This window comes from Doryrhamphus excisus, linkage group LG7, assembly GCF_037039965.1.
Source record: "Doryrhamphus excisus strain RoL-2023G ecotype Guam linkage group LG7, RoL_Dexc_Guam_v1.1, whole genome shotgun sequence".
In the NCBI taxonomy this organism is placed as follows: Eukaryota; Metazoa; Chordata; class Actinopteri; order Syngnathiformes; family Syngnathidae; genus Doryrhamphus; species Doryrhamphus excisus.
This window is the reverse complement of record NC_136363.1, coordinates 12248160-12272890: the sequence shown is the minus strand read 5'-3', so window position 1 is coordinate 12272890 and position 24731 is coordinate 12248160. Positions and strand designations below refer to the sequence as shown.

The 24731-nt window shown below is 48.4% G+C and overlaps 2 protein-coding genes across 6 annotated transcripts; both read left to right on the top strand.

Moving 5' to 3' along the window:
- Positions 1-506: 506 nt before the first annotated feature.
- Positions 507-5650, top strand: LOC131101846 (cell division control protein 42 homolog). Of its 3 annotated transcripts, none has more exons than XM_058047226.2 (6): positions 507-665; positions 1595-1699; positions 1972-2044; positions 2162-2271; positions 2350-2547; positions 3296-5650. In XM_058047226.2, exons 1-6 carry the CDS (start codon positions 543-545, stop codon positions 3383-3385), a joined length of 699 nt encoding a protein of 232 aa, XP_057903209.2. In that variant the 5' UTR covers positions 507-542; the 3' UTR covers positions 3386-5650. The 3 variants fall into 3 exon arrangements, with proteins under 3 accessions (XP_057903209.2, XP_057903210.2, XP_057903211.1); XM_058047227.2 differs by lacking the exon at positions 507-665 and adding an exon at positions 676-1343; XM_058047228.2 differs by lacking the exon at positions 507-665 and adding an exon at positions 1398-1422.
- Positions 5651-10530: 4880 nt separating this feature from the next.
- On the top strand, positions 10531-24723 carry chd4a (chromodomain helicase DNA binding protein 4a). Of its 3 annotated transcripts, none has more exons than XM_058047237.2 (41): positions 10532-10753; positions 11113-11265; positions 12764-12876; positions 12971-13213; positions 14306-14424; positions 14500-14765; positions 14851-14981; positions 15082-15223; positions 15486-15652; positions 15732-15965; positions 16055-16258; positions 16335-16540; positions 16627-16758; positions 16838-16937; positions 17009-17200; positions 17668-17868; positions 17969-18106; positions 18751-18872; positions 18975-19148; positions 19238-19379; positions 20081-20212; positions 20291-20408; positions 20491-20615; positions 20700-20792; positions 20865-21003; positions 21092-21261; positions 21345-21522; positions 21611-21700; positions 21803-21894; positions 21965-22098; positions 22174-22318; positions 22404-22554; positions 22632-22738; positions 22812-23031; positions 23098-23148; positions 23215-23376; positions 23436-23544; positions 23623-23755; positions 23836-24031; positions 24123-24298; positions 24396-24723. In XM_058047237.2, the coding sequence occupies exons 2-41, from the start codon at positions 11208-11210 to the stop codon at positions 24408-24410; spliced, it is 5820 nt and encodes a 1939-aa protein (XP_057903220.2). In that variant the 5' UTR covers positions 10532-10753; positions 11113-11207; the 3' UTR covers positions 24411-24723. The 3 variants fall into 3 exon arrangements, with proteins under 3 accessions (XP_057903217.2, XP_057903220.2, XP_057903219.2); XM_058047236.2 differs by having other exon boundaries at positions 15483-15652; XM_058047234.2 differs by having other exon boundaries at positions 10531-10753; positions 15483-15652; positions 22812-23148.
- The last annotated feature ends 8 nt before the right edge of the window (positions 24724-24731 follow it).

Sequence of the window (24731 nt, the reverse complement as noted above, 5' to 3'; positions counted from 1 at the left end):
GTGTGTGTGTGTGTGTGTGTGTGTGAGATCAACTTATCAACTATAATTAAATTCATGACTTTAATGGGATTATCTTTTGGGGACAAGCAGTGCAATGTCCTTGACGCACGCACAATGAGCCAAGGGTGAGCGGCCGATTGAGACGCACACTGGAGTGGGAGGGTTTGGTGAAGGGTTAAATCTGGAGGGAGCAAAATGAAAGTAGCAGTCAGGCGGTGAAGCGTGATGGACAGGTGACCTTGCATCTTCTTCTGCAAAAGTGAGCCAACCATCTCCTGCACCTTGGACAGTAAAGAAGACATTGCATTCCTGTGTAAATACAATCAAACTAACTAATCAATGAAGGTAAACAAATCCTGAATGGAAAGAATAAGAACTTCCTGTCGTGTGTTGCTGCCATTGGCCTCTGTCTCCCTCTACTGGTCACAGTGTATTTAATGAAGCCACCTGTAGAACTAAAACGAAATACGAGTTGTTGATGAAAATGGTCAAGTATTCCATACGTCAATCAAGTTTTTTTAACGACACACAAGCAACTTTCGATGGTAGACAAACTCAACACATTCAAATTACCCAACGTCCTCTCTGGCTTACAAGCTGTTTACCGAAAGCACGCGAACGCACCACGGCTGTTTCAGCATTCTAGCGCCTTGAAGGAGAGCGAGGTAGGAGTTGTCAGCGACTTGTCACACACTTTAACTCATCTTTCTGACCATAAACCTCCGAGTTTTAGGCCGGAATCGATTAGCTAGGATCCTCGCTTTGTTGACAAGACTCCTGTCGAGCTGTAGCAACCAGTTTTCTGTCACGGCTAAAGCTAACTAGCGAACAAAAGTTTGAAAAGTTCCGCATTGCTCGTCCGGAGATTCAATGTTGTGACGACATAACTGTCTCAAGTGTTTCTTCTTTGTTTTGGGGTTTTGTTTATTTGCCGTTTAATTGTTGGAATGTGTTATTTTGTTGTGGGTGGGGACCGGGCGGATATGTGACTCACATAGCTAGTGGTTGCTAACAACGTTTAGCTAATAAGTATATTAATCGCTTCTTTTATATATACATATGTATATACATAAACATGAATTAATGTATAAAGGCTTAATCGGACACTAAGCATATTAGAAGGCGCTTTACACCTTCTCTAACTTTTCGTCATGTGATTAGTGTTTGTTTGTTTACTACGTATGCGGAAGTGACACTTTATGAGAAATCATTCAAAGCTCATAATGTAAAAATGAAGCCAAAGGTGTTAATATGAGGCAAACTTTCCAGTGGATGCTGCCTCAAAATGAAGTAAACAAAGGAGCACATATTAATGTCGGGCTATGATAGCAGTGTGTGGTAAGGTAAGGTATTTTGGGATTTGTCAGTATTTTCTAGCTCTCGACTAAAGCACAAAAAAGCTGACGTCATCATGATGAGCAGGTAATTATGTTCAAACGAAGTCAGCCAATGACAAGCAGCGTTGCATAGCTGTTGACTGTTTCTGCCATAAGAGGCAGCATGTTTGCTATGACAACACTGAGCCCTCCTTCAGTCACATGACCTGCTGCGAACTCCAGCCCGAGGAGTGATTCTTCATGTTGTCTTTCCTCAGATGCAGACCATAAAATGTGTGGTGGTGGGTGACGGCGCCGTGGGGAAGACCTGCCTGCTCATCTCGTACACCACCAACAAATTCCCGTCTGAATACGTCCCCACGGTGAGCCCCCGCTGCCCCCACACGTGTCCATTTTTGGAGGAAGAACACGCTACATTTAGTTATCAAGTGAATTTTCAACCAGGAGGCCAATTTGGTGTCTGCTGTTTATGTGAGGCCTGACATGCTTGGCCAGGAAACAGCAGAGCGACTGTTGACAGACTGCTGACTACAAACTGATGGCTTCTTTGTCAGTCGCTGCTGACTCCAGCATTCAACTTTAACCGTTTAAGGCCTTCTCCCACACTCCTGATCGTGCTCTCTGATCCTCTCAGGTGTTTGATAACTATGCCGTGACGGTGATGATCGGTGGCGAGCCGTACACTCTTGGACTGTTTGACACCGCAGGTGAGGGCACCAGATGAAAATCCTCTCAGGGCAGGAGAAGGGGGTCCGGCATGTAGCATGAGTACACCCGTAGCTTCTTGCTGCTCCACTTTGTGATGCCTGCATCGTCCCCTGCAGGCCAGGAGGACTATGACAGACTGCGACCCCTCAGCTACCCCCAGACCGACGTCTTCCTCGTCTGCTTCTCCGTCGTGTCGCCCTCTTCCTTTGAGAACGTCAGAGAGAAGGTCAGTTATGTCGACAGAGCTGAGCTACGAATGCTAACCGGACTTCCGGAGCCGCTTTAAACCCACTTTGACCCGCAGTGGGTGCCGGAGATTTCCCACCACTGCCCGCGGACGCCGTTCCTGCTGGTTGGCACTCAAGTGGACCTGAGGGACGACAGCAACACCTTGGAGAAGCTGGCCAAGAACAAACAGCGAGCTCTGAACCCCGAGAGCGGCGAGAAGCTGTCGCGAGAGCTTAGGGCCGTCAAATATGTGGAGTGTTCAGCGCTGACGCAGGTATGTACGCCCACGTTTGACGTCCCATCACAGACATGACACGGCCTGTTCGTAAACCCATTATTATGGGACCATTTGTGTACATCCGCTTGTTAACACACCTTGTACCAGCCTGGTCTGACGGAGAATAAGAACATGTAGCAGGAGGGATTTTGCCAACATGGCGACTTTATTTAGCTGGTAGTGAAACCGTTCTCGAGACTCTTATCAAGTGTCAAAGTGAGGTTATAATTGTCTTCGAGGTACGGATTTATTAAGCTGTGGCAGTGTTGGAGAAAATTATGTCTAGGTTTCTCTTTCAATTGTGGTGTGTTCAAGGCCCACTGAACACAGTGCAAAATGTTAATGCTCTAGAAAAAACATTTTATAAAAACATGTTTTACCAAAACATTTTGGTCTCTCTCTCTCTCTCTCTCTCTCTGAGACTCTTGACATGGATGCATGCACGGTGGGCCCCTCCCCCATCTCAAAGCACTCACAGACAGCTCCATCTTTTTTGTGACATAGATGGTTTTCTTTTTATGCTTTTTGCTCACATGAAAGTTAAGTGCCCATGCGTAATCATGACTTATGTAAATTAGACGATGCCGTGCACGTGTGCATCCCAAAGGTAACTGCAGAGGAGCGATCTGTGGACAAATGTTTTAAAAAGTGCACTTTTCCTTTAAATAAAAACGACACCCGATATGAGAGTTACCGCGTCACCATGGAGGCGTCCAGTGAGCATTTGTTGTGTTGTCTCTCTCAGAGAGGCCTGAAGAACGTGTTTGACGAGGCCATCCTGGCGGCGCTGGAGCCTCCCGAGAACAAACCCAAGCGGCGCTGTGTCCTGCTTTAAGACGCCACTCGACCCAGATGGCGGCGAGGTGAACCCGGGCTGCAGGGCGGGTGGGGTGGGGCGGGGCGGGTATTTAAATGTGGCCTAAATACGAAAGAGGAGACGATTTTGTTGCCATCTGTGAAACATTTAAAGGAAAACTCTTCAGGCAAGCGAGCGCCTTAAAAGTCAAACGGAACTCTTCGCTCATTGGACAAAAAGTGTTTGCCATTTTAAAAGCCCCAAAAAATGCTGATTCTGCTCAACTCCTCATTTTGAATTGAAGTAAAGCTTTGTCATTTAGAAAGATAATTGCCTCCTTCAGTAAACTTTACTGTTCTTTAACTGGAGTGCCTTCATTATATGAGCAGAAGTTCACCGTGAAGGTCTTAGATCATAGTTCCTTGAAGACTTTTAAGGTCAAACTAACTCTTTTAATCACTTTCTGGACCAAAGGAGCTTGAAATTACTCTTCTGTTTTCAGAGACGAAGAGAGTCATTGTGTGACTAAACCTTTTTTTTTTAGCACATTTAGCTTTTTATGGGCCCAAGTTAATGTGACCTCATCACTCCTTCCACCAATGAAGCCCCAACTGCTGCTTAACATCATCTTTAAAAGCACCACACCAACTCTTACCAGTGCAGTCCATTGTGTCGTGCAATACCACTTAGTACCTCTTGAGACGCTAGCGAGTCTGCTAGCCAAGCTAAATTCCTGGCAGAAACAACTTCCTGTTGGCATGCTGGCCCCTTGAGGTTGGCTGTTTGAAGTTGTAGGCTCCTCTATGAAGGCCAGTACATGAATACGTTTTTTTTTATTTTATTTTTTTAATACTGACACAAGTCAAGTGTCCAATCAGAAGTTCCTTTTTACCATGACCTCTTCACTACTCTTTTAGCTGCAGAATGATGCTTTAGTATTATGAATATTTCTGAGGCCATGTCCACACAAACAGGCACATTTCTCTCACTGTGGTGTTGAAAAAACACGAGTCGAGTTTTAAAATAAACCCACATTCACAGGCTGACAAGGGCATTTGTCCAATGGGAAGCCTGAAAACACAGGTACACAAAATGACAGTCGTTAATGAGGAACGAACCTAACGTACCTAACCCGAACTCTAACCACTACTCATTAGTGCCTCAGTACCTACTCTACTCATTAGTTCCTCAGTACCTACTCTACTCATTAGTTCCTCAGTACCTACTCTACTCATTACTTCATTAGTCCCTCAGTACCTACTCTACTCATTAGTTCCTCAGTACCTGCTCTACTCATTAGTTCATTAGTTCCTCAGTGCCTACTCTACTCATTAGATAGACAGATAGCACAGCACAGCAGTGAAATTGCCAACGAAATGTCGTTGCCTGGCTCCCGTATAATAATAACAACAATGTGGAGTTCATTAGTTCCTCAGTACCTACTCTATTGATTAGTCCCTCAGTACCTACTCTACTCATTAGTTGCTCAGTACCTACTCTACTCATTAGTTCATTAGTTCCTCAGTACCTATTCTACTCATTAGTTCATTAGTTCCTCAGTACCTACTCTACTCATTAGTTCCTCAGTACCTACTCTACTCATTAGTGCCTCAGTACCTACTCTACTCATTAGTGCCTCAGTACCTACTCTACTCATTAGTGCCTCAGTACCCACTCTACTCATTAGTTCCTCAGTACCTACTCTACTCATTACTTCATTAGTCTCTCAGTACCTACTCTACTCATTAGTGCCTCAGTACCTACTCTACTCATTAGTTCCTCAGTACCTACTCTACTCATTAGTGCCTCAGTACCCACTCTACTCATTAGTGCCTCAGTACCCACTCTACTCATTAGTGCCTCAGTACCCTCAGTACCCACTCTACTCATTAGCGCCTCAGTACCTACTCTACTCATTAGTGCCTCAGTACCCACTCTACTCATTACTTCATTAGTTCCTCAGTACCTACTCTACTCATTACTTCATTAGTTCCTCAGTACCTACTCTACTCATTACTTCATTAGTTCCTTAGTACCGACTCTACTCATTAGTTCCTTCGTACCTACTGTATTTTTGTGTACCTTATTGTAAAGTGAGACCAAACTGTTTTTAAGCCAACAAAACTATGGTGGCGTGTGGACCCAAAGGACCAAACGCATAGAAAAGATGCTTTTTGTGTGGACATGGCCTTGTTCTGTTCCGACTGTTACTTGATGCCCGAGTGCCAATGTGACTTTTGGAAAGCGATCTTCAACAACCAATGTTTCAGCTGCTGGCAATGAATAAAAACCACTTGACCCTTGCTCGCTCACGTTTCTTCTTCTCGTCCGTCGTTGGGGTCTATTTCAGTAGAATGGTGGTGGTCATCAAGTCGCATACTTATTGAGCGTGCACTGTAGGCACACGGCGGCAGGGAGCTGGTGCAATACCCTACAGTGGGCGACAGGGGGCGGCCCTGCCCTGTCTTTGGATACAGTATGCAAATGAGCTGGCTTCATTTTGATTGGCAGTCTAAAATGGATCCTGCAGGCCGACACAACGCAGCGTGCAGGCTCGGTGCCACGCAGGCCTTTGTCTGAGCCGCTTCCTGCTTTCCCATCATGCATCGCTCTGAGCTTTCAGGCCCCCACAGACAAGCGATGTGACCACATTTCTTTGTAGAACTTGTCTCTCTTGGTGTGTGTGTCTGTGATGTGGAGACAATCCTTGCTGACTAACTTGTGTTTAAAAAGTGAGTGACATGCTGAAATAAAAGTGAAAGTGAAGGAGGTATTGGGCGCATCTGATTGGCCGACTTGAAGTAACCTTTGCCTTTCCTTGTGTGTGTGTGTGTGTTTGTGTCACCTGATGATTCAACTTGTGTTTATGTGGCGGCCATCTTGTCTTGTTGCTGATTCAGCCTCTGACACCTCCGATGCGGCGCCTCCTCACGCTGCTGAATATTATTGGATGTCCATCTGACCTCATTATAAGTGTGTTACTATGGGCAACCAGCTTAAAGGAGGGGTGGGGGGGCAGTTGAGAGTTGCATCATGGGACAGAAACCTGACCTCTCTGCTCCTTTCCCTTTTTTTTGGCTTCTCTTTAAGGACGTCCACGTGCACACACACATGCACGCACACACACACACACAGGAGAAGCACAACTTCCATGCTGAGACGCAACAACTGCAACATGGATGTTGTTGTGTGGCACGTTGCAACAATCTGTTGACGGCCACGTGCACAAATGTCACCAGTATGTCGACACAACCACACACACGCTGATCAGAGAATGTGTGTGTGTGGCATGACAGGCAGGTGAGTGGATTGTGCAAAGTGAATGCTTGTGCGTGATTGCGTGATGATGTGCGCATGCATCATGACTTTTGGATTTTGTAGTTTGTGCACTGCCTTTGTGTGCGTGTCCAACATTGTGTTAAACTTGAATACATAAACGGTGTTAGCCGTACTAGCTGTCATGTTTTCCCCTTGTGTGTGTGTGTGTGAGTAGTTGTGTAATGCTGGCTATATTGTGTGTGTTTGCCTGTAAGTGTGTGTGCTCACATACAGTGAATCAGACACACACATCTCCGACATAAGTGGTTACCATGCATACCATGCAGACTATTATGGGGTGTTCTTTGTTTTGTCACGACGTGCCCTGGTATGGAATGGGAGGGGGGAGGGGAACAGGGTGTGTGCGTGCGTGCGTGCGGGGTGGGGGGCACGGTGGTGAGAGGGGGGAGGTATGTGTGTTTTTAGTGTGCATGTTCTGTTGGGGGGGTACGCTTTCTTAATTCCACCAGCTCTACCTGACATTAGCGACCTTAACACCATCTTGGACTACTCCCTGTTGATGAGTTAACGTCTGTCGACTTCCTGATCCCTGCCGCTTCCATCCACCGGTTATCCTATCACGTATCTTACATTCCAGCTATCAGAGGAGGCTAACCCACCTGCAGCTTGGATTTCAAATGTGGGATGGAGAATGAACACATTCTGGCCTCCTCAGGCCTCGCCTCCTCTGAAGGTGAACTTGGGACAACAAGTGGACGTTCATGAAAAGAAAAACACCTTTTACACACTAGTCTTTTCTCTTTCACACCAGTCCTCCTCATGGCATCCTCAGCTTGACAGCAATTAGCCTCATGGAGCCAAATGATGTTGAAGGTCACGCTCGCTGCTGCGCGGCGTGACTCACTTCCTCCAGTCCGTTGTTTGATTCTCACAATGAAGCGACTCCACTTCTTCGCCGCATTGTGTAGTTGTGTGATGATGTGTGGTGGTGGGCGTGTGAAGGGACGTCACGCATTGACTTTTTTTTTGTGGCTGCTGTAGCAGAGGAACCTTTAAGACAGGAAGTGATGATGGTGGTGGTGGTGGGAGGGGGGCAGCAGGGCAGGGGCGGAGCTAGCAGCGAGGGAGAGAATTAGTGATTATTATGGAGTGGCAGGCCAAGCAGTGAAGGGGAGGTGGTAGTGGGGGGGGGTGTATGCATATTATGGGATGTCTGCATTCTAAGGTTGGGGGAGGGGCGGAGGTAGCGGAGAATAAAGGGGGGGGTTATTATGGTCTGGCCCTTTTTTGTGTTTGACGACTACCCTGACAATCCACGCAAGGCATCACGGCTGCAGAGAGAAGGAAGAAACGATATGAAAGCTGCTGAGACGGGTGGAGTTCATCAAAATGACCCTCACGTAGCATAGCTTCATGATATCATGGACAGTAGTTACTATGGAAGCTGAGCGATGGATCATTCTATATGATCAAATATGTCACGAGGCCCCGGGGCCGTTTTCAGCCCACAGCTTGCTTTTTATCGGCCCTTGGTATATTGTAAAAAGAAAATAAATTCATTATTAGTATGAGTAGGGGTGTCACAAGACACTCAGTTGACAAGACGAGATTTTACTTACATTGCAAAATGTTTTTCAAATTATCACAATATATTGCACTATCCACTAATTTGATTTCTACTACATTACACACTTGTGTATATGCCTGAGGCCCCGCCTCCACCCACCGCCGCAAAAAGATTGTATGACTAACATGACGTTGTTGTACCGAACAAACGCACCAATGCACAGAGTGAACTCTCTTCCTGCTTGTTTGGAGGCGGGGGACGAGGAAAACAGACGCGCATGCATGTGGCAATATACCGAGGCTGGCAAAATGATCCACTTCATTTTTATTTATTGTGTGATTCATTGATTCACGTTTTCACTGTCACGTTTTAATCTCATAAGATCTTGTGATAACTCTGTTAATGAGATTTGTTATAAAATTGTTTTGTCACCCATATTTTATTCAGATAGCATAGCATAACTATGGTACATTTGATTGTTTAGCATCTTCCATGCACAAAATGTATTAAAGTGCCCCCCACAACCTTTTCCTTCTTACTTAAAAAATGACAGACAACACATTTTGAGTGTGAACCTTCCACCAAGGCCTCATAAAGGTCATGCTAGCAGGCTACTTCCTGGTTGATGGGGACAGGTTTCCTAGGTTTGTCTATTTGCTGTATTCTGTCTTCCTGTGGCTAGGTCACCTGCGCTTGGATGGGCCAGCAGGTCCCCTCCCATCCTTCGCTCATCCGACGGGACATCTGGGTGCAAGAGTCAAAAGTGATGGGACGGGCCTCCTGCATGACCATTGAGGTATGCATTTTGACTTACATTGTAACCTGACCCTGTCTGTCTGAAAGACCCCCCCCACCCCCCTCGCCTCATTGCCTATCTCCATAGCAACCAGCTGCACAGGAGCACTATTATGGTCTGTACCCCCCTCCCCGCACTTCTTTTCTTTTCAGTGTCAGAAATGATATCATTATGCAACACAATTCTGCACAAGGTGGTGGTGGTGGGGGGGGGGTGTCTCCAGACATGCAGAGGGTTTCTATGACAACTGCCCCTACTATCCTTCTGATTGGAGATTATGTGATGTTACCCCCCCCCCCCAACACCCCACCTCCCCAAAAGCACACATGAACACTGTTGTCCACGGCGTAGGAGAGGAGATAGGTGGGGGAGGGGCCACAATGCCAAGGCAAGAAAGGATGGAAAAGACAAACGATAAGTTGGGCCTGGCGGGACAAAGGAGCGTCCATTAGTGAAGCAGATGTACGCTCACCTGAGGAAGAGACCATGCTTAGACGTTAGCCCACTAGCCGCTGCTTTCTCAACACAACTATTTTTTTGTTCTATTGTTTTTATTTGTAAAAATATGTTACAGGTAAGACACAAAGTACCCACAACGCACTGGGCCTTGGAGGAATATGACACCCTCAAGTGCACAAAAAGGAAGCAGCAACAGAGGAGGCCCTTCCTGTACTGTCACAAAACTACTTTGAAGGACAATTGATCCTGTATTGATGGATAGATGTGTCGTCTCGTTGTGTTGCGCTCCTTGTTAGCTGATGTCGGGTGTAGATTCGAGTGGAGAAAGTCCGCCTGCAGCTGCTGCTGCATGGCCATGCTGCACAGTCAATGGTGGGAAAAAACGGTCTAGACATTTTTCCCACCATTGACTCTCCACTGTGTGAGTGTGTGTGTTACCTGAAGCTCCTGACTAAACTTTGACCTGTGACCTGCACACCAAAGCCCCACCACATCACCTCAAGGTAACCCCCCCCCCAGGGCTCTTGTTTAAATATGGTGTAAAGATGCTATACAATAAGCTCATCAGTGGCGATGATGTGTTCAGGTACATGTGTGTGAAAGGGAGGGGGGGCAATCTGTGCCATTCTGCCGCCCGACGCCCCCAAAATGGTGTGACCCCAGGTCATTGCATCGTCATTATACAGTCGGGTTACTGTACAGTACACAGTGCGTGCGCACACTCACAATTTAACATGCACGCTCAAGACAGCAGTCATGTGACACACAGTTGCCATGTGACGCCTTGCCCCCCCCCTCCTCACGCTTGCCTTTTTTTTGGAGTTATGCTTATTGTGGGATGTTAGTGACTGCACTCAAGACTATTATGGGATGACGGCAGAGGTGGGCGGGGGAGCGTCTCCATGGAAACCATGGTTACCATGTGAGGAGGGGGGTGCATGGAGGAATGGGGAAGAGACTGTCAGGAGAGGGAGGGGGTGAGTTGAATATTATGGTCTGTACGTTGCAAGGTAACTATGCAGAGTGGGGGAGGGGTGACCGAAGTGTGTGTATGTGTGTGGAGGGGGGGAGAGATATTATGGGATGCCTGGCCCCTGATCTCTTTGTGTGTGCGTGCGCGCGCGCGGGGCGTGTGTAGTGTGCGAGGTAGAAGAAGGCGACGACGTCGTGCGCACACGCCGCCTCAAAATCAAGCTAATATCCTGAAATTGACGGGTGGAACACCGTTACCTGGCCGAAGCAGCAGCCACCAAGTATTGATTGACTGACTGGAGGACCAAGACTGGACTTTTTCGAGCGGCAACTTGTGAGTACTTTTATGTGGTGTCGACTTGGGAGACATACGACGGTCGGCTGCCGGCTTGTCAGGGTTTCAATGAGCTTTGTTGTGCTTTGAGATATTTGGAGATGAGATGTTTGTTGAGTTAGCCTTAAATGTGACGCTCTGCTAGCTAATGCTAATGAGACAAACCTACAAATGCAAATGTTCCACACGGGACAGGATAAAGTTTCATTTATTGTCCTGTGTGCCGAGTGTTTGTATGACTCGACTTGAATGAGCTACAATTTCACTTCCGTTTTCTTTTTTTTGTTCTTGTATCCCCTGCGGAATCCTGGCCGGCTCCTCGCTGCCAACCCGCACACCGCCTCTTGGACACGCTCTAGACTGGGCAAAACTCTGGATTATTCTGTAAAGTAACTTTTTATTTAGTTAGCTAAACTGTTAGCTAACTGAATAGAAAAAAGTTTTGCTGTCCACTATGTCTGGGAGCGAGGACGACAGAGATGATTATGGAGCGGAAGACCGGTTAATGCACGGTAAGGACGAGCTAAGTTGCTAATGTTGCTGCTGGCTGTATGCTAACGAGCAGATGTTTTGTCACATTCATATCAATCATGTTCACTTAGCGCCATGCTAACTAGCGAGCTAGCTGCTAACTACCGGCATGCTAACTCGAGCGATAGAATACTCCCTCTCGTGTGCGATGCTGATCAATCCGAACCGAAATGTCACTCGTAAACCACAAACGAACCCCGGACGGACAGCCGGTGCCTTGGTGTTAAGTCACGCTGACGCACCGGCATGTTCCCGGGGCCTTACGCTGGTCGGCTACCGGGTTTTTTTACGCGTCGATGACAAGATGGAGGCAGCCAGTTAGCTTGGAAGCTGCCAATGACGTCCAGGAGAAGATCCCCTCCTCGTGGCTGGCGCCAAACGAAGGCAAAATAAAATGAAAAATATAAACAATACCTCGTAACGTGTATAAAAATACGAGTAAGTGATCTATTTCACGTCACATATTTCATACGAAATAAGAACCTTGACGTTTTGCTATTGTCGACGAACGTCGCCGTGTTTACCGGCGACAACAAACAGTTAGCGCCGGCTGCTAAATATGCAAACATTTTGTTTGAATTAAAGTAGGTAAGCGTTGTTGTTGCTGCCAACAAGTCACACAACACGCAAACATTTAACCTTTTGGTGAAAACATTTTACTGTTGATGGTCACATTTGACAGTCTTATGCTAATTCCTAATTGAATTGGGAAGGGTAAAATGGAGTGTGATAAATCATCATGAACATCCATTTGAAGAGTTGTATGTTCACATGCACTAAAGAAAAATAATGGTTGCATGAGTTAATTAATTTACACACTTCATTCATGGCAACATCATGTCAGTCTAAATGTTGAGCCTGAATGATTGATGACTTCTTTGCAATAAATGTAAACTTCCGCTGTTCTTTTATAAAGTAACTTAAATAACCAACGGTAGTGATGTTTTTACCATGGTACATAAACACTGCATGCATTCACAATTTTCATTTTTTGACCTTAAAAAAACGACCAAAACAGTAAAAAATGACTGTACCTTGGTCTTAACCAGTCTGCCTGGCAGCTGACTCTTGTCCCGAGTGAGGGTAGTGGGAATGCTGAGTGCACCGTCAGATCAATGTCACAAAATGTGAGCGCACCCAACAGAAAGCTTAGTGAAGAACACCAGAACTGTTTGCTGAAGAAACACAGGCTTTTTGCAGTGTAACTAATCTGTACAGTCTGGCGCTGCACGCACCGGGGCTCGACCCACTACCACGCATCCAGCACTAGCCAGTGAGCCAAAAGCCCTAAGCTGTCAACCCACTGTCCAGTTCAGCTCCTAAGGCATCAGGGAGTGAGGACCACACAACATTATATGAACAGCCACGCTCGCTGGTGTCTATTACAGCAGCACATATCCACAAAGATTCCATGAAGTTGCTTAATTGTCCGTGCATGTGCGACACGTCCTAATCCGGGATATCTCTGCTTGTCTTCAGGTGATGAGGAAGAGGATATTTCGGAGAACGAGGCTCCGAAGGTGGTGAAGAAGAAGAAGAAGGCCAAGAAGAGCCGTGAGAGTAAAGGCAGCAAGCGGCGCTCGCGCAGAGAGGTACACATGACCGAATGTTCAGATGAAGGCGATGAATCCCTGGTCAGTCGTTGAGCTCCCGTCAGTACAGACATCATCGCTCTCTGCCTTCCAGGAACTTCCCATCAGCTCCCCAGAGCTCATGGACGTGGGTGGGGCTGATGAGGGAGACGACGGCGGGCCCGGCCAGCGCTCGGACAGCGAGGGCAGCGACTACATGCCGGGCCGCAAGAAGAAGAAGCGGGCCAGCAGCAGCAAGGAGAAGAAGCGAAGCAGTGCCGGTGCCGAACGCAGCTCATCTAAGAAGAAGGAGCCCGAGCCAGAGGAAGACGACGACGACGATGATGACGACTTCTCGGTGAGGAAAGCCTGTTGTTGTTGAGCATCTGAATGGATGACTACTTGAACTTCTTGGTGTGTTTGTGTTGTGACTAAGAGTTGACAAGCTGGGAATGAGGCCTAGCAGCCCTGGTTGTGTGCTGTGCTTGAACTATCCACTTCTGGCTCCCAGATAGCCGCTAACCCCAAATATTTGCTTGGAGAATATTTACCCAGGAGGATGCTGAGTGAATGTGGTGAATCTTACACTCCTGATGATTCATATTTTGGCTGTCCTGATGCAAAGAATTGTGCATCTCGTCTTGTGTTCACCAGTTTTAATGAATCCTATTGGCTGGAACCACATACACAGTATTTCAATCCACTGTTGTGGGCTCTTCACGTTTAAGGGAGGAAATAAGTCATCATAGTGTAAAAAGTGTTTCAAGTCAGACTATATATTCATGCTGAACTCGTCATTTTTTAAGTGCTTTTAATACCCCAAATAATGTCATTGGTTTGGGAATTTCCCAAAGAACTTAAGCTGTGGCCTTTTGTCTTTGTCTCACCTGTCATGGAGGTCGGCCAGTCAGTGATGTGATATGAGCGGTGCTTAAACAAAGAGCTGCAGCAGCCAATAGGGGGCCTCCTACTTAATGACACTTACTCTGATGCGGGGGGGTGCATGTGTGTCTGGGGTGTGTAATGCATACAGTATATGCAGTTTCCATGGCAACCCGTCTAGCGCCACACCGTGTTGTGTTCTTGACCCTTTTTTCTGTTTAGGGTAGAAAACTACGTTTTCATTCAGACGACAAACAGGGACTATAGATTTGGATCATTTTGCTTCTCTTCCTTCATGCGAGGAATGTGTTTTATGGTGGGAACATGCAACACTTGATTTTTCAGTTCTACCTCCTTGTCAGTGGCACACATGCTGACAGTCGGATTAGTTATTAATGCTTTGGTATCTGATGAAATGGTGTGAGTGTTTTTGTGAGATAAGGTCCACTGATCAGCTCATGGCCATCCTGAGCGACAGCAGCTGTCAATTGCAATAAACACGCTGACAGTGAAGAGAAATCTGTGGCATTGTATTGCAAATGCATGTGATAGTTGTCGTTTCCCGCAGGAGCCGAAGTCATCCTCCCAGCTGCTGGATGACTGGGGCATGGAGGACATTGATCACGTCTTCTCTGAGGAGGACTACCGTTCTCTGACAAACTACAAGGCCTTCAGTCAGTTTGTCAGGTAGATGCTCACACATGACTTGCGTTGGAAAATAACTGGCTATTTAGTCTAAATGACCTCAAATGTCTCCTGCAGGCCCCTCATCGCAGCCAAGAACCCCAAAATAGCAGTGTCCAAGATGATGATGGTTCTGGGTGCAAAGTGGCGGGAGTTCAGCACCAACAACCCCCTGAGGGGAGCCGCTGCCGCCAATGCCGCCCTGGCCACAGCGAATGTGCCAGCTGCCGTTGACAATATGGTGGCTGAGGCCGCCCCACCCCCTGCGGCCGCCCCAGCTCCGGTGGAGCCTCAGCAGCCCCCCGCACCTCCTCTCCGCAAGGCGAAGACCAAGGAAGGCAAAGGTACAGCTCGTGTACTAGCCCACAAGATAACAGCTGCTGCCTTTATCGTCACAATCTGACTGCAGCTTTCTGTTTGCTCGTGCAGGCCCTAACGCCCGCAAAAAGTCTAAAGCTGCGTCGAAACCACAAGAGAAGAAGAACAACGCAAAGACCAAAAAGGTGGCTCCTCTGAAAATCAAACTGGGAGGCTTCAACAGCAAGAGGAAACGCTCATCGGTACGAGCCATCATCTGTCACGCTTCCTGCCAAGTGGCAGCTGAGAAGTGTGTGGGAAAATGTTGTACACGCGCACTGATTTGGCTTCTCGTCTGTTCAGAGCGAGGAGGACGAGCCCGACGTGGACAGCGACTTTGAGGACGGCAGCATGAACAGCATCTCCGTCTCTGAAGGCTCCAACAGCCGCAGCAGCCGCAGCAAAAAGAAGCCTTCGTCCAAGGCCAAACCCAAGAGGAAGAAAGGTCATTGTCGTAAAGCCGCCTTCCCGCCAAGCGCTCCAGTTCACATGGTCCATACTATGCTTTGGAATGGACATTCAGTGTAAATAAAATAGTATGGAGCCAGGCTGCATTTATATACAATGTACATGTACATATGGGACATGTGCAAGGCGACATCAGATATCCTGGTTAAGGCAACACGTGTGGAAAAATGTAAAGATGGCGCCTGCTAGAGGTAAACAGACTCATGGTCTAAGTGGAGTATCTGTGTGTTTCTCAGAAGCTGAGGACGGGGACGGCTATGAGACAGACCACCAGGACTACTGCGAGGTGTGTCAGCAGGGTGGCGAGATCATCCTGTGCGACACGTGTCCCAGAGCGTACCACATGGTCTGTCTGGACCCTGACATGGAGAAAGCTCCCGAGGGCACCTGGAGCTGCCCGCACTGCGTAAGTGATGTGCCGCCTTTACCTTTCTGCCTCCCCGCTCTGTGTAGGACAAACTAAACAGTCCTGACCCGGTCTACAGGAGAAAGAGGGCATCCAGTGGGAGGCAAGGGAGGAGGCCTCCGAAGGTGAGGACGACAACGGGGACGCCGGGGAGATGGAAGAAGATGACCATCACATGGAGTTCTGCAGGGTGTGTAAGGATGGAGGAGAGCTCCTCTGCTGCGACTCGTGCCCGTCGTCCTACCACATCCACTGCCTCAACCCGCCACTCCCTGAGATCCCCAATGGAGAATGGATCTGCCCCCGCTGCCTGGTGAGTTCCGTTCACACAGGAGGGGGCACCATGTTACTTGTGACTGTAGCATTGCTTAACAACCCAAATATGATCTTTTCACCCTCCAGTGTCCTCCCATGAAGGGTAAAGTCCAGAAGATCTTGACATGGCAGTGGGGTGAGCCTCCTCCCCCAACACCTGTGCCCCGCCCCCCAGATCTCCCAGCTGACGCGCCCGATCCCGCCCCGCTGGCAGGGCGGCCGGAGCGAGAGTTCTTTGCCAAATGGTCCAACATGTCGTACTGGCACTGCTCCTGGGTCACGGAACTTCAGGTGTGTGTGTTGAAACAACCTTCATGCACGCAGAATTGGCCATCAATAGATCTAACCTGACATCTGCCATCTCCAGCTGGAGCTCTACTGCCAGGTGATGGTTAGGAACTACCAGAGAAAGAACGACATGGATGAGCCGCCTCCCATCGACTTTGGCGACGACGACGACAAGAGCGTCAAGAGGAAGAACAAGGACCCCATGTACGCACAGCTGGAGGAAAAGTACCTCCGCTTTGGAATAAAGATGGAATGGCTGATGATCCACCGCATCCTGAATCACAGGTCAGAACCAGCAAGACGAGCTCTTATCCAAAGTTCTTCACATGATGCAGTCTTTTATTTAAATGCATGCGTCGTGTCCCCTGCAGCGTGGACAGAAAGAACAACGTGCACTATCTGATCAAGTGGCGGGAGCTGCCATACGACCAGGCCACCTGGGAGGCGGACGACATGGACGTTCCCGAGTTTGACACATACAAGCTGCAGTATTGGAACCACAGGTACATGCAAAGACGGGGGGGCTCGACTGGTGCTGTGACGCCGTCACTGTCAGATCACCAACGCCCACTTCTCTTCCAGGGAGCTGATGATGGGCGAGGACGGGAAACCTGGGAAGAAGATCAAGGTGAAAGGTCGTGTGAAGCGTCCTGACAGACCCCCAGAGAATCCCGTGGTTGATGTACGCCCACTTTGGCTTGTTCTGGTCTTGAACTTCAGCGTTATGTGGCTGACTGGTCTCTCCTTCACCAGCCCACCATCAAGTTTGAACGGCAGCCGGAGTACCTGGACAGCACGGGGGGAACGCTACACCCCTACCAGCTGGAAGGCCTCAACTGGCTGCGCTTCTCCTGGGCTCAGGGCACCGACACCATCTTGGCTGACGAGATGGGTTTGGGCAAGACGGTCCAGACCGCTGTCTTCCTCTACTCACTGTATAAAGAGGTGGGTTGCGTTTGGTTATTTGCAGGTAAAACCATAAAGTTGAACATTTTTGTAGTGTTTTTTTCTCCATGACAACAGGGGCCTCCAGTATGTGAAGGCCAAGTTTGTTGTAGCTGGCTGGCATTCTGCTGGCCTGCTGCCATCCAGCCATTTTGTGTGAAGCAGATGAAATTTGTCAACATTAAGAGTATTATGACTCGCATTGATGCCGTGTGAGACTGCTGCCACCCGAAGGTGGGGGGTGGAATTGCACCTTCACACAGCAGGAGCAGATTGGAAGTTTTTTTTGTTTCACCCTGGATTTTTTTTTTGTCTTGTCAACATTTCGTTTTTAAAAGACTTTTGTATGAAAATTATGCAGACAAATATTATTGGACGTTTTTGTCAGCCACACTAATTTATCGCTTTCATTGTTGTCTGTGGACATGTATGTTTTTATACAAGTATGGACCTCTCTGCACACACAGGGTCACTCCAAGGGTCCCTTCCTGGTCAGCGCACCGCTCTCCACCATCATCAACTGGGAGAGAGAGTTTGAGATGTGGGCGCCAGACATGTACGTGGTGACCTATGTAGGAGACAAGGACAGCAGGGCCGTCATCAGAGAGAACGAGTTCTCCTTTGAGGACAATGCCATCCGAGGAGGGAAGAAAGCCTCTAAGATGAAGGTGGGAGCAGATGTTGGCTAACTACAGGTGGTGAGCGTATGATTGGCTGATCTTTTGATTAAAAATAAAATGTGTATATATATATTTCACACACAAACAGAAAGACTCTTCAATAAAGTTCCACGTCCTGCTGACATCTTACGAGCTAATTACCATCGACATGGCCATCCTGGGCTCAATTGACTGGGCATGTTTGGTGGTGGATGAGGCCCATAGGCTGAAAAACAACCAATCCAAGGTGCACACACACACACACACACACACACTACCAGTTTACTGAACACATTCTGTTTTCATGTCATTATATAATTGTGTGCCAATTATTTTTGCCCATCATCCACAATCTTTGAGATATGAACGCATGTCTCTCTTCTGTGCGTTGAGCTGAGAATGCATGTCGTGGGATGCAACTATTCTGCCTATAAAGCCTTCTGAAAAACATCTTCAAAAAGCGCCAGCAATGCTCCATTTAACATGTCTTAGGTATTGTTATGCCCAAGAACTACTATACCGGCATGGTGACACCACGGCAGCTAGCTACTAGCCAGCTAGCAACTATCATGAATGTGCCTACTATTATATGCTCATACTATATTACTATATGCTCATAGCATGGATATAAAACCATGAAACCTCTGTTGGAGGTTTTTGGAGGTGTTTTAGTAGTGGACTTTCTTGGCGGAATAGGTGTCTCATTGCGTGCATTAATTAGCTGCTTGCCTTTTGCTGTTTATACGTTTAGAATGCACAGAAAAGAGAGACGGGTGTTCATGTCTCATACAAGGATTGTGGAAGATGGGCAAAAAACGGTGCACTTTATTTTCTCCTTATTGTTGTCTGACCTTGTGATGGGGAGATTAAGTCAATGTTTGTTTGCTGCAGTTTTTCCGGGTCTTGAACAACTACCCACTGCAACACAAGCTGCTGCTCACCGGAACGCCCTTGCAAAATAACTTGGAGGAACTTTTCCATCTGCTGAACTTTCTCACGCCAGAGAGGTTCAGGTAAGCCGAACTTTGTTTTGTCGCTCCTGAGGTTGAGGCCGTCTTGTCATTCCAGCTATTATTGTGACTTATTCATGTGACTAAGTGAATTCTTGTGTTTAGCAACCTGGATGGCTTCCTGGAGGAATTTGCAGACATTGCCAAAGAGGACCAGATCAAGAAGCTGCATGACATGTTGGGCCCACACATGCTCAGGAGGCTGAAGGCCGACGTCTTTAAGCACATGCCCTCCAAGACGGAGCTCATCGTCAGGGTGGAGCTCAGCCCCCTTCAAAAGTGAGTCGTCTGCGGTGTGAGATGTGTTGAAGTTTGGCTTTTGCTCAGATAGGATGGAACATCCTTCTAAAATTGTCATCCGTCTCCAGGAAATATTACAAATTCATCCTGACCAAGAACTTTGAAGCTCTGAACACGAAAGGAGGAGGCAACCAGGTTTCGCTGCTAAACGTTGTCATGGACCTCAAGAAATGCTGCAACCACCCCTTCCTCTTCCCCGGCGCTGCAATGGTATGGACCCGTCACGGTGCTGGAGAGAGCCGATGAGCAGGGATCATACTGATATTGTAGCATTGAGTATCGGCTGATACCAATATTAGTCCAATCTGATATCAACACGGATCATAGATGCTATGACTTCTGATGTGATACCAGTGATATCCTAAAATAAGGCTGGTATCGGCAATACCAATAATTTGCAAGTTCAACTAATATGACCTACAGTATATGTCCATTTCTTTTCATATTGTAGCCAAAAGGAAAATGAGTCAAACAAAACCATTAAAATAAATCATTAAGAATTAAAAATTCAGAATGGAAAAACATTACCTTGTGATATTATCTATGAGTTGTTTTGTAGTGTGGAATGTTAGAAAAGGCTTGCTCAAGGTTTCTTAGCTTGACTGTCATATTTTGTGCTGCTGCTTTGACTGTCCCATGGGGTTGGTTGTGTGGCCGCTTTTGGACCTAGCAAGGGATGCTGCCACGCGCTATATTGCCTCGCGGCTGACCTTGGTCCTGCCCCATGCTACTTTGTTAGCACTATTGTGATCGAGTAGGATTTGCACGCTGGATCTGGCTTGTGTTATACTTGTGTTGTGCTTAATGTCATAGATGTTGGATGCAGGCACCCCTTATAAAAATGTATGACTTTTTGTGGAACGATCTACAATAGGAAGGTGTCTAATGTCATGAAACTCAACTCTTAACAGGAGGCTCCAAAGCTGCCTAACGGCATGTACGAAGGCAACTCCCTGGTTAAGTCTGCTGGGAAACTGATGTTGCTGCAGAAGATGATGAGGAAGCTGAAGGATGGTGGACACAGGGTGCTTATCTTCTCTCAGGTAAGACGCGGCACTCGGACACCGCTTTGACAGCCCAGCAAGGCCACTCAGCAGCCACTCGCCATGTTGCCCCCACAGATGACAAAGATGTTGGACCTGCTGGAGGACTTCCTCGAGAACGAGGGCTACAAGTACGAGCGTATCGACGGCAGCATCACAGGAGGGATGAGACAAGAGGCCATTGATCGCTTCAACGGTAAGCAGCCTTCTGGTTTCTTTTTTTATAAGACACGATGACTTCATGCAGATGATTGACATCATGTCATTGAACCGCTCAGCTCCCGGCGCTCAGCAGTTTGCCTTTCTGCTGTCGACGAGGGCCGGAGGTCTGGGCATCAACTTGGCCACCGCCGACACTGTCTTCATCTACGACTCTGACTGGAATCCTCACAATGACATCCAGGTACGCCTTCTCTACACTTGGCAGCTTACTTTTTCTTCTAACTGTAGAGCTCATTTTGTCTCCCCCCCCCCCCCATGATTGCAGGCCTTCAGCAGAGCACATAGAATCGGACAGAACAAGAAAGTGATGATCTACCGCTTCGTCACCAAGGCCTCGGTGGAGGAGAGGATTACTCAGGTAAAGAGGAGCTCACCTCATCCCTCACCAGGCCTGCTAATCTCACAACTCCACGCCTGTCCCATCCGTCAGGTCGCAAAGAAAAAGATGATGCTGACCCACCTGGTCGTCCGACCTGGCCTAGGATCTAAAACGGGCTCCATGTCGAAGCAGGAACTGGACGACATTCTCAAGTTTGGAACAGAAGAGCTCTTCAAAGACGAGGGAGAGGGTGAGCCTCCTTTGCCAGTGAAGGTTTTGTTTTTTGTTGTTTTAACAGACGAGCGTGCAGTGTGACATTACCCCCCCACTGTGCTCAGGTGAGAACAAGGAGGAGGACAGCAGCGTCATCCACTATGACGACAAGGCCATCGAACGACTGCTGGACAGAAACCAGGACGCCACAGACGACACGGAGTTGCAGAGCATGAACGAGTACCTGAGCTCCTTCAAGGTGGCGCAGTATGTGGTCAAGGACGAGGATGAGGAGGTGAGCGCACACACACACACACACTCACACATACAAGCGTGCCTGCTGTTTACCACTTTTCCTCCCCTGTCTTTCCTGCTCAGGAGGAGGAGGTGCAGCGTGAGATCATCAAGCAGGAGGAAAGTGTGGACCCCGACTACTGGGAGAAGCTCTTGCGTCACCATTACGAGCAACAGCAGGAGGACTTGGCTCGCAACCTGGGCAAGGGCAAGCGCATTCGCAAGCAGGTCAACTACAACGACGGCTCGCAGGAGGACAGAGGTGAGACTTCAACCTCAATGTGTTTTTTTTTTTTTTTTTTTTTTTTAGTAAGTATTCCACTCATTCACTCGTTATTTGCATCTTGCAGCCGATTGGCAGGATGACCAGTCTGATGGCCAATCGGATTACTCCGTGGCCTCCGAGGAGGGCGATGAGGACTTTGACGAGCGAACTGAAGGTAATGTCGTTATTTTGTGGAAAGCTTTTGTCCCTTTCCTAACAAAACAAACCACCCTGGTGGAGGTAATGACGTCTCACCGTGTCTGTCTGTCGCCTGCAGCCAATTCACGGAGGCCAAACAGGAAGGGCCTGAGGAACGAACGCGACAAGCCGCTGCCCCCCCTGCTGGCCAGGGTGGGAGGCAACATCGAGGTAAGCCGACACTCATTCCCACTGTGCTGCGTTTAATGCTAATTAAGTACTAACGCGAGGTGTTGCACAGGTGCTGGGTTTCAACTCCCGGCAGAGGAAGGCCTTCCTGAACGCAGTGATGCGTTACGGCATGCCCCCCCAAGACGCTTTCACCACCCAGTGGTTGGTCCGGGACCTCCGAGGCAAATCTGAGAAAGAGTTCAAGTGAGAGGCTGCTTTTTGTTGAAATGATTAACTGAAACACATCCATGCTTGAATTGTCCTGGGTGTCCCCATCAGGGCGTACGTGTCTCTGTTCATGCGTCACCTTTGCGAGCCTGGAGCCGACGGAGCAGAGACCTTTGCCGACGGTGTTCCCAGGGAAGGGTTGTCACGGCAACACGTACTAACCCGCATCGGCGTCATGTCGCTCATCCGCAAGAAGGTAACGTGCCGACTACGCTGGCAGGGGGAGACCGAGGCGGTACTGAAAGTTTGTCTTGGTGACGTTTTGTCCCATCGTCCTTCAGGTTCAGGAGTTCGAACACGTCAATGGCCAGTGGTCCATGCCATGGATGGCCGAGCTGGAGGAAAACAAGCGAGCTGCGCACCCCGACTCGCCGGGGAAAACGCCATCCACAGGAACGCCGGCTGACACCCAGCCCAACACTCCTGCTCCAGGTAACACACGCTCATGGAAAACGGTCATACCTCATACCACACTTCCTGTCTAACACCATGCCAAAATCATTCTTCAGCGGATGAGTCAAAGAGCGACGAGGCCGTCAAAGATGGAGAGAGGGACATGAAGAAAGATGGCGACACGGACAAGAACGGCAAAGATCCCACAAAAGCCACCAATGAAGTGACTACGCCAAGGCGATGACTCTGAGACTGAAAAGTCCGTACTGGATCACTGATTGAATTTCTTCTTGCAGGTGATCTCCATCCCAGACGACGACGAGAAAAGTCCATCAGAGGAGAGGAAGAACGGGGAGGAGCCTATGGAGGTGGAGAAAGCAACCAATGGAGAGGCCGAGAGCGGGAAGGATGGTGAGAGTGAAAAGAAGAGTCCAGACGGTGGAGAGGACTCGGCGCCTCCCTCAGAGGCCAAGAGTGAGGGGGCGGAGTCTAAGAGCCAAGACTCTGAAGTTAAAGGTAAACGCACACGTGTGTATTTAAGTCAGAAAATGTGTGCTAAATCTTCTCCGTCATTGCTTCTAGAAGACAAGACAGAGAAGATGGACACGGCGCCGCCCACAGACGATAAGAAAGGTACCGTTTCATTTGTTCTTGTGTGGTGTGGTCCGGTGCTGAACTCTGGTCCCTCCCACCCTGTAGATGCAAAGGAAGACAAGGAGGCTCCAAGGTCGGAGGAGGCCACAAAGCTGCAGAATGGCGACAGTGGCAAGGAGGGCGGAGCGTCAGTCAGCGCTGCCACCGAGGAGAAGAAGAAAGCAAAGACCCGCTTCATGTTTAACATCGCTGACGGAGGATTCACAGGTACGCACACACACACAACAAAAGTATGTTTTGTTATAAATAACATTCTGTCTTGTCAGAGCTCCACTCCTTATGGCAAAACGAGGAGCGGGCTGCCACGGTTACCAAGAAAACAAATGAGATCTGGCATCGTCGCCATGACTACTGGCTGCTGGCCGGCATCATTCAGTATCCTTTTCCCCACATGTGTTTGGAACACCAGGAGGTGTGTTCTTGTGGTTGTCGACCTTGACCAGCACCCTCAAGACACGGTTACGCTCGCTGGCAGGACATCCAGAATGACGTGAAGTTCGCCATCCTCAATGAGCCTTTTAAAGGAGAGATGAATCGAGGAAACTTCCTGGAAATCAAGAACAAGTTCCTGGCCAGGAGGTTCAAGGTGCGACGCAGGCTTGGATGCTTAATAAATGGGACACGTGTTGGCTACTGTAGTTGTTGTAATGTAATGTGCGTGTGTAGCTCTTAGAGCAGGCGCTGGTGATCGAGGAGCAGCTGCGCCGCGCCGCCTACCTCAACATGTCTGAGGACCCCTCCCACCCCTCCATGGCCCTCAACACCCGCTTCAGCGAGGTGGAGTGTTTGGCCGAGTCCCACCAGCACCTCAGCAAGGAGTCCATGTCGGGCAATAAGCCGGCCAACGCCGTCCTGCACAAAGGTCAGTGGCGTGCTGACGTTGTCATCGTGGCAAAGATGGAGAGCAGAGTTTGTCAATAAAGGTGTCCTGTTGTCACCACGATGCTCCGCAGTGCTGAAGCAGCTGGAGGAGCTGCTGAGCGACATGAAGGCGGACGTCACACGCCTCCCGGCAACCATCGCACGGATACCACCGGTCGCCGTGCGCCTCCAGATGTCCGAGAGGAACATCCTGAGCCGCCTGGCGAGCCGAGGACCCGAGACCCAGACACAGGCACAGACGCAACAGGTATGGATGTTTACCTGCCAGCGCTCCACTCTGATTGGCTCTAATGATGTGTAAGTTGTAACCAATTTGTTTTCTTTCACCCCCACCCCACCCCCAGATGTCACAGCAGTAGACTGAAGCTCTGCTCTTTACCTCGAAACCCCCCACACCCCCACCTCACCTTGACATTCCTGATTGGAGCACATGCCAACGGACATTGTGCCCAAGCTTGAAGCCACGCCCAACTTGCCCCTTGTACACCCCTCAAAAAACAGACTCTAACTTTTGTGGAAGACGGAATTCCTTCCTGACTCCGTGTTTGAGGCCGTGGACAGAAAAGCTATTTTATTTTTTTCCTCTCTTTTTTCAACTTCTGTATTAATATTATTGATATAATGTTATTATGATGGTTTTTTGGGACCTAAATAAAAATAAAATAAAAAATGTTTACGAT

Coding starts and splice junctions, on each gene's coding strand:
- chd4a (XM_058047234.2), top strand. CDS start 11,208: ATGTCTGGGAGCGAGGACGACAGAGATGATTATGGAGCGGAAGACCGG. Junction 15,966..16,054: donor GGATCTGCCCCCGCTGCCTG/GTGAGTTCCGTT, acceptor TTCACCCTCCAG/TGTCCTCCCATGAAGGGTAA. Junction 16,938..17,008: donor CAGAGAATCCCGTGGTTGAT/GTACGCCCACTT, acceptor CTCCTTCACCAG/CCCACCATCAAGTTTGAACG.
- LOC131101846 (XM_058047226.2), top strand. CDS start 543: ATGGTAGACAAACTCAACACATTCAAATTACCCAACGTCCTCTCTGGC. Junction 1,700..1,971: donor CGTCTGAATACGTCCCCACG/GTGAGCCCCCGC, acceptor TGATCCTCTCAG/GTGTTTGATAACTATGCCGT. Junction 2,045..2,161: donor TGGACTGTTTGACACCGCAG/GTGAGGGCACCA, acceptor CGTCCCCTGCAG/GCCAGGAGGACTATGACAGA.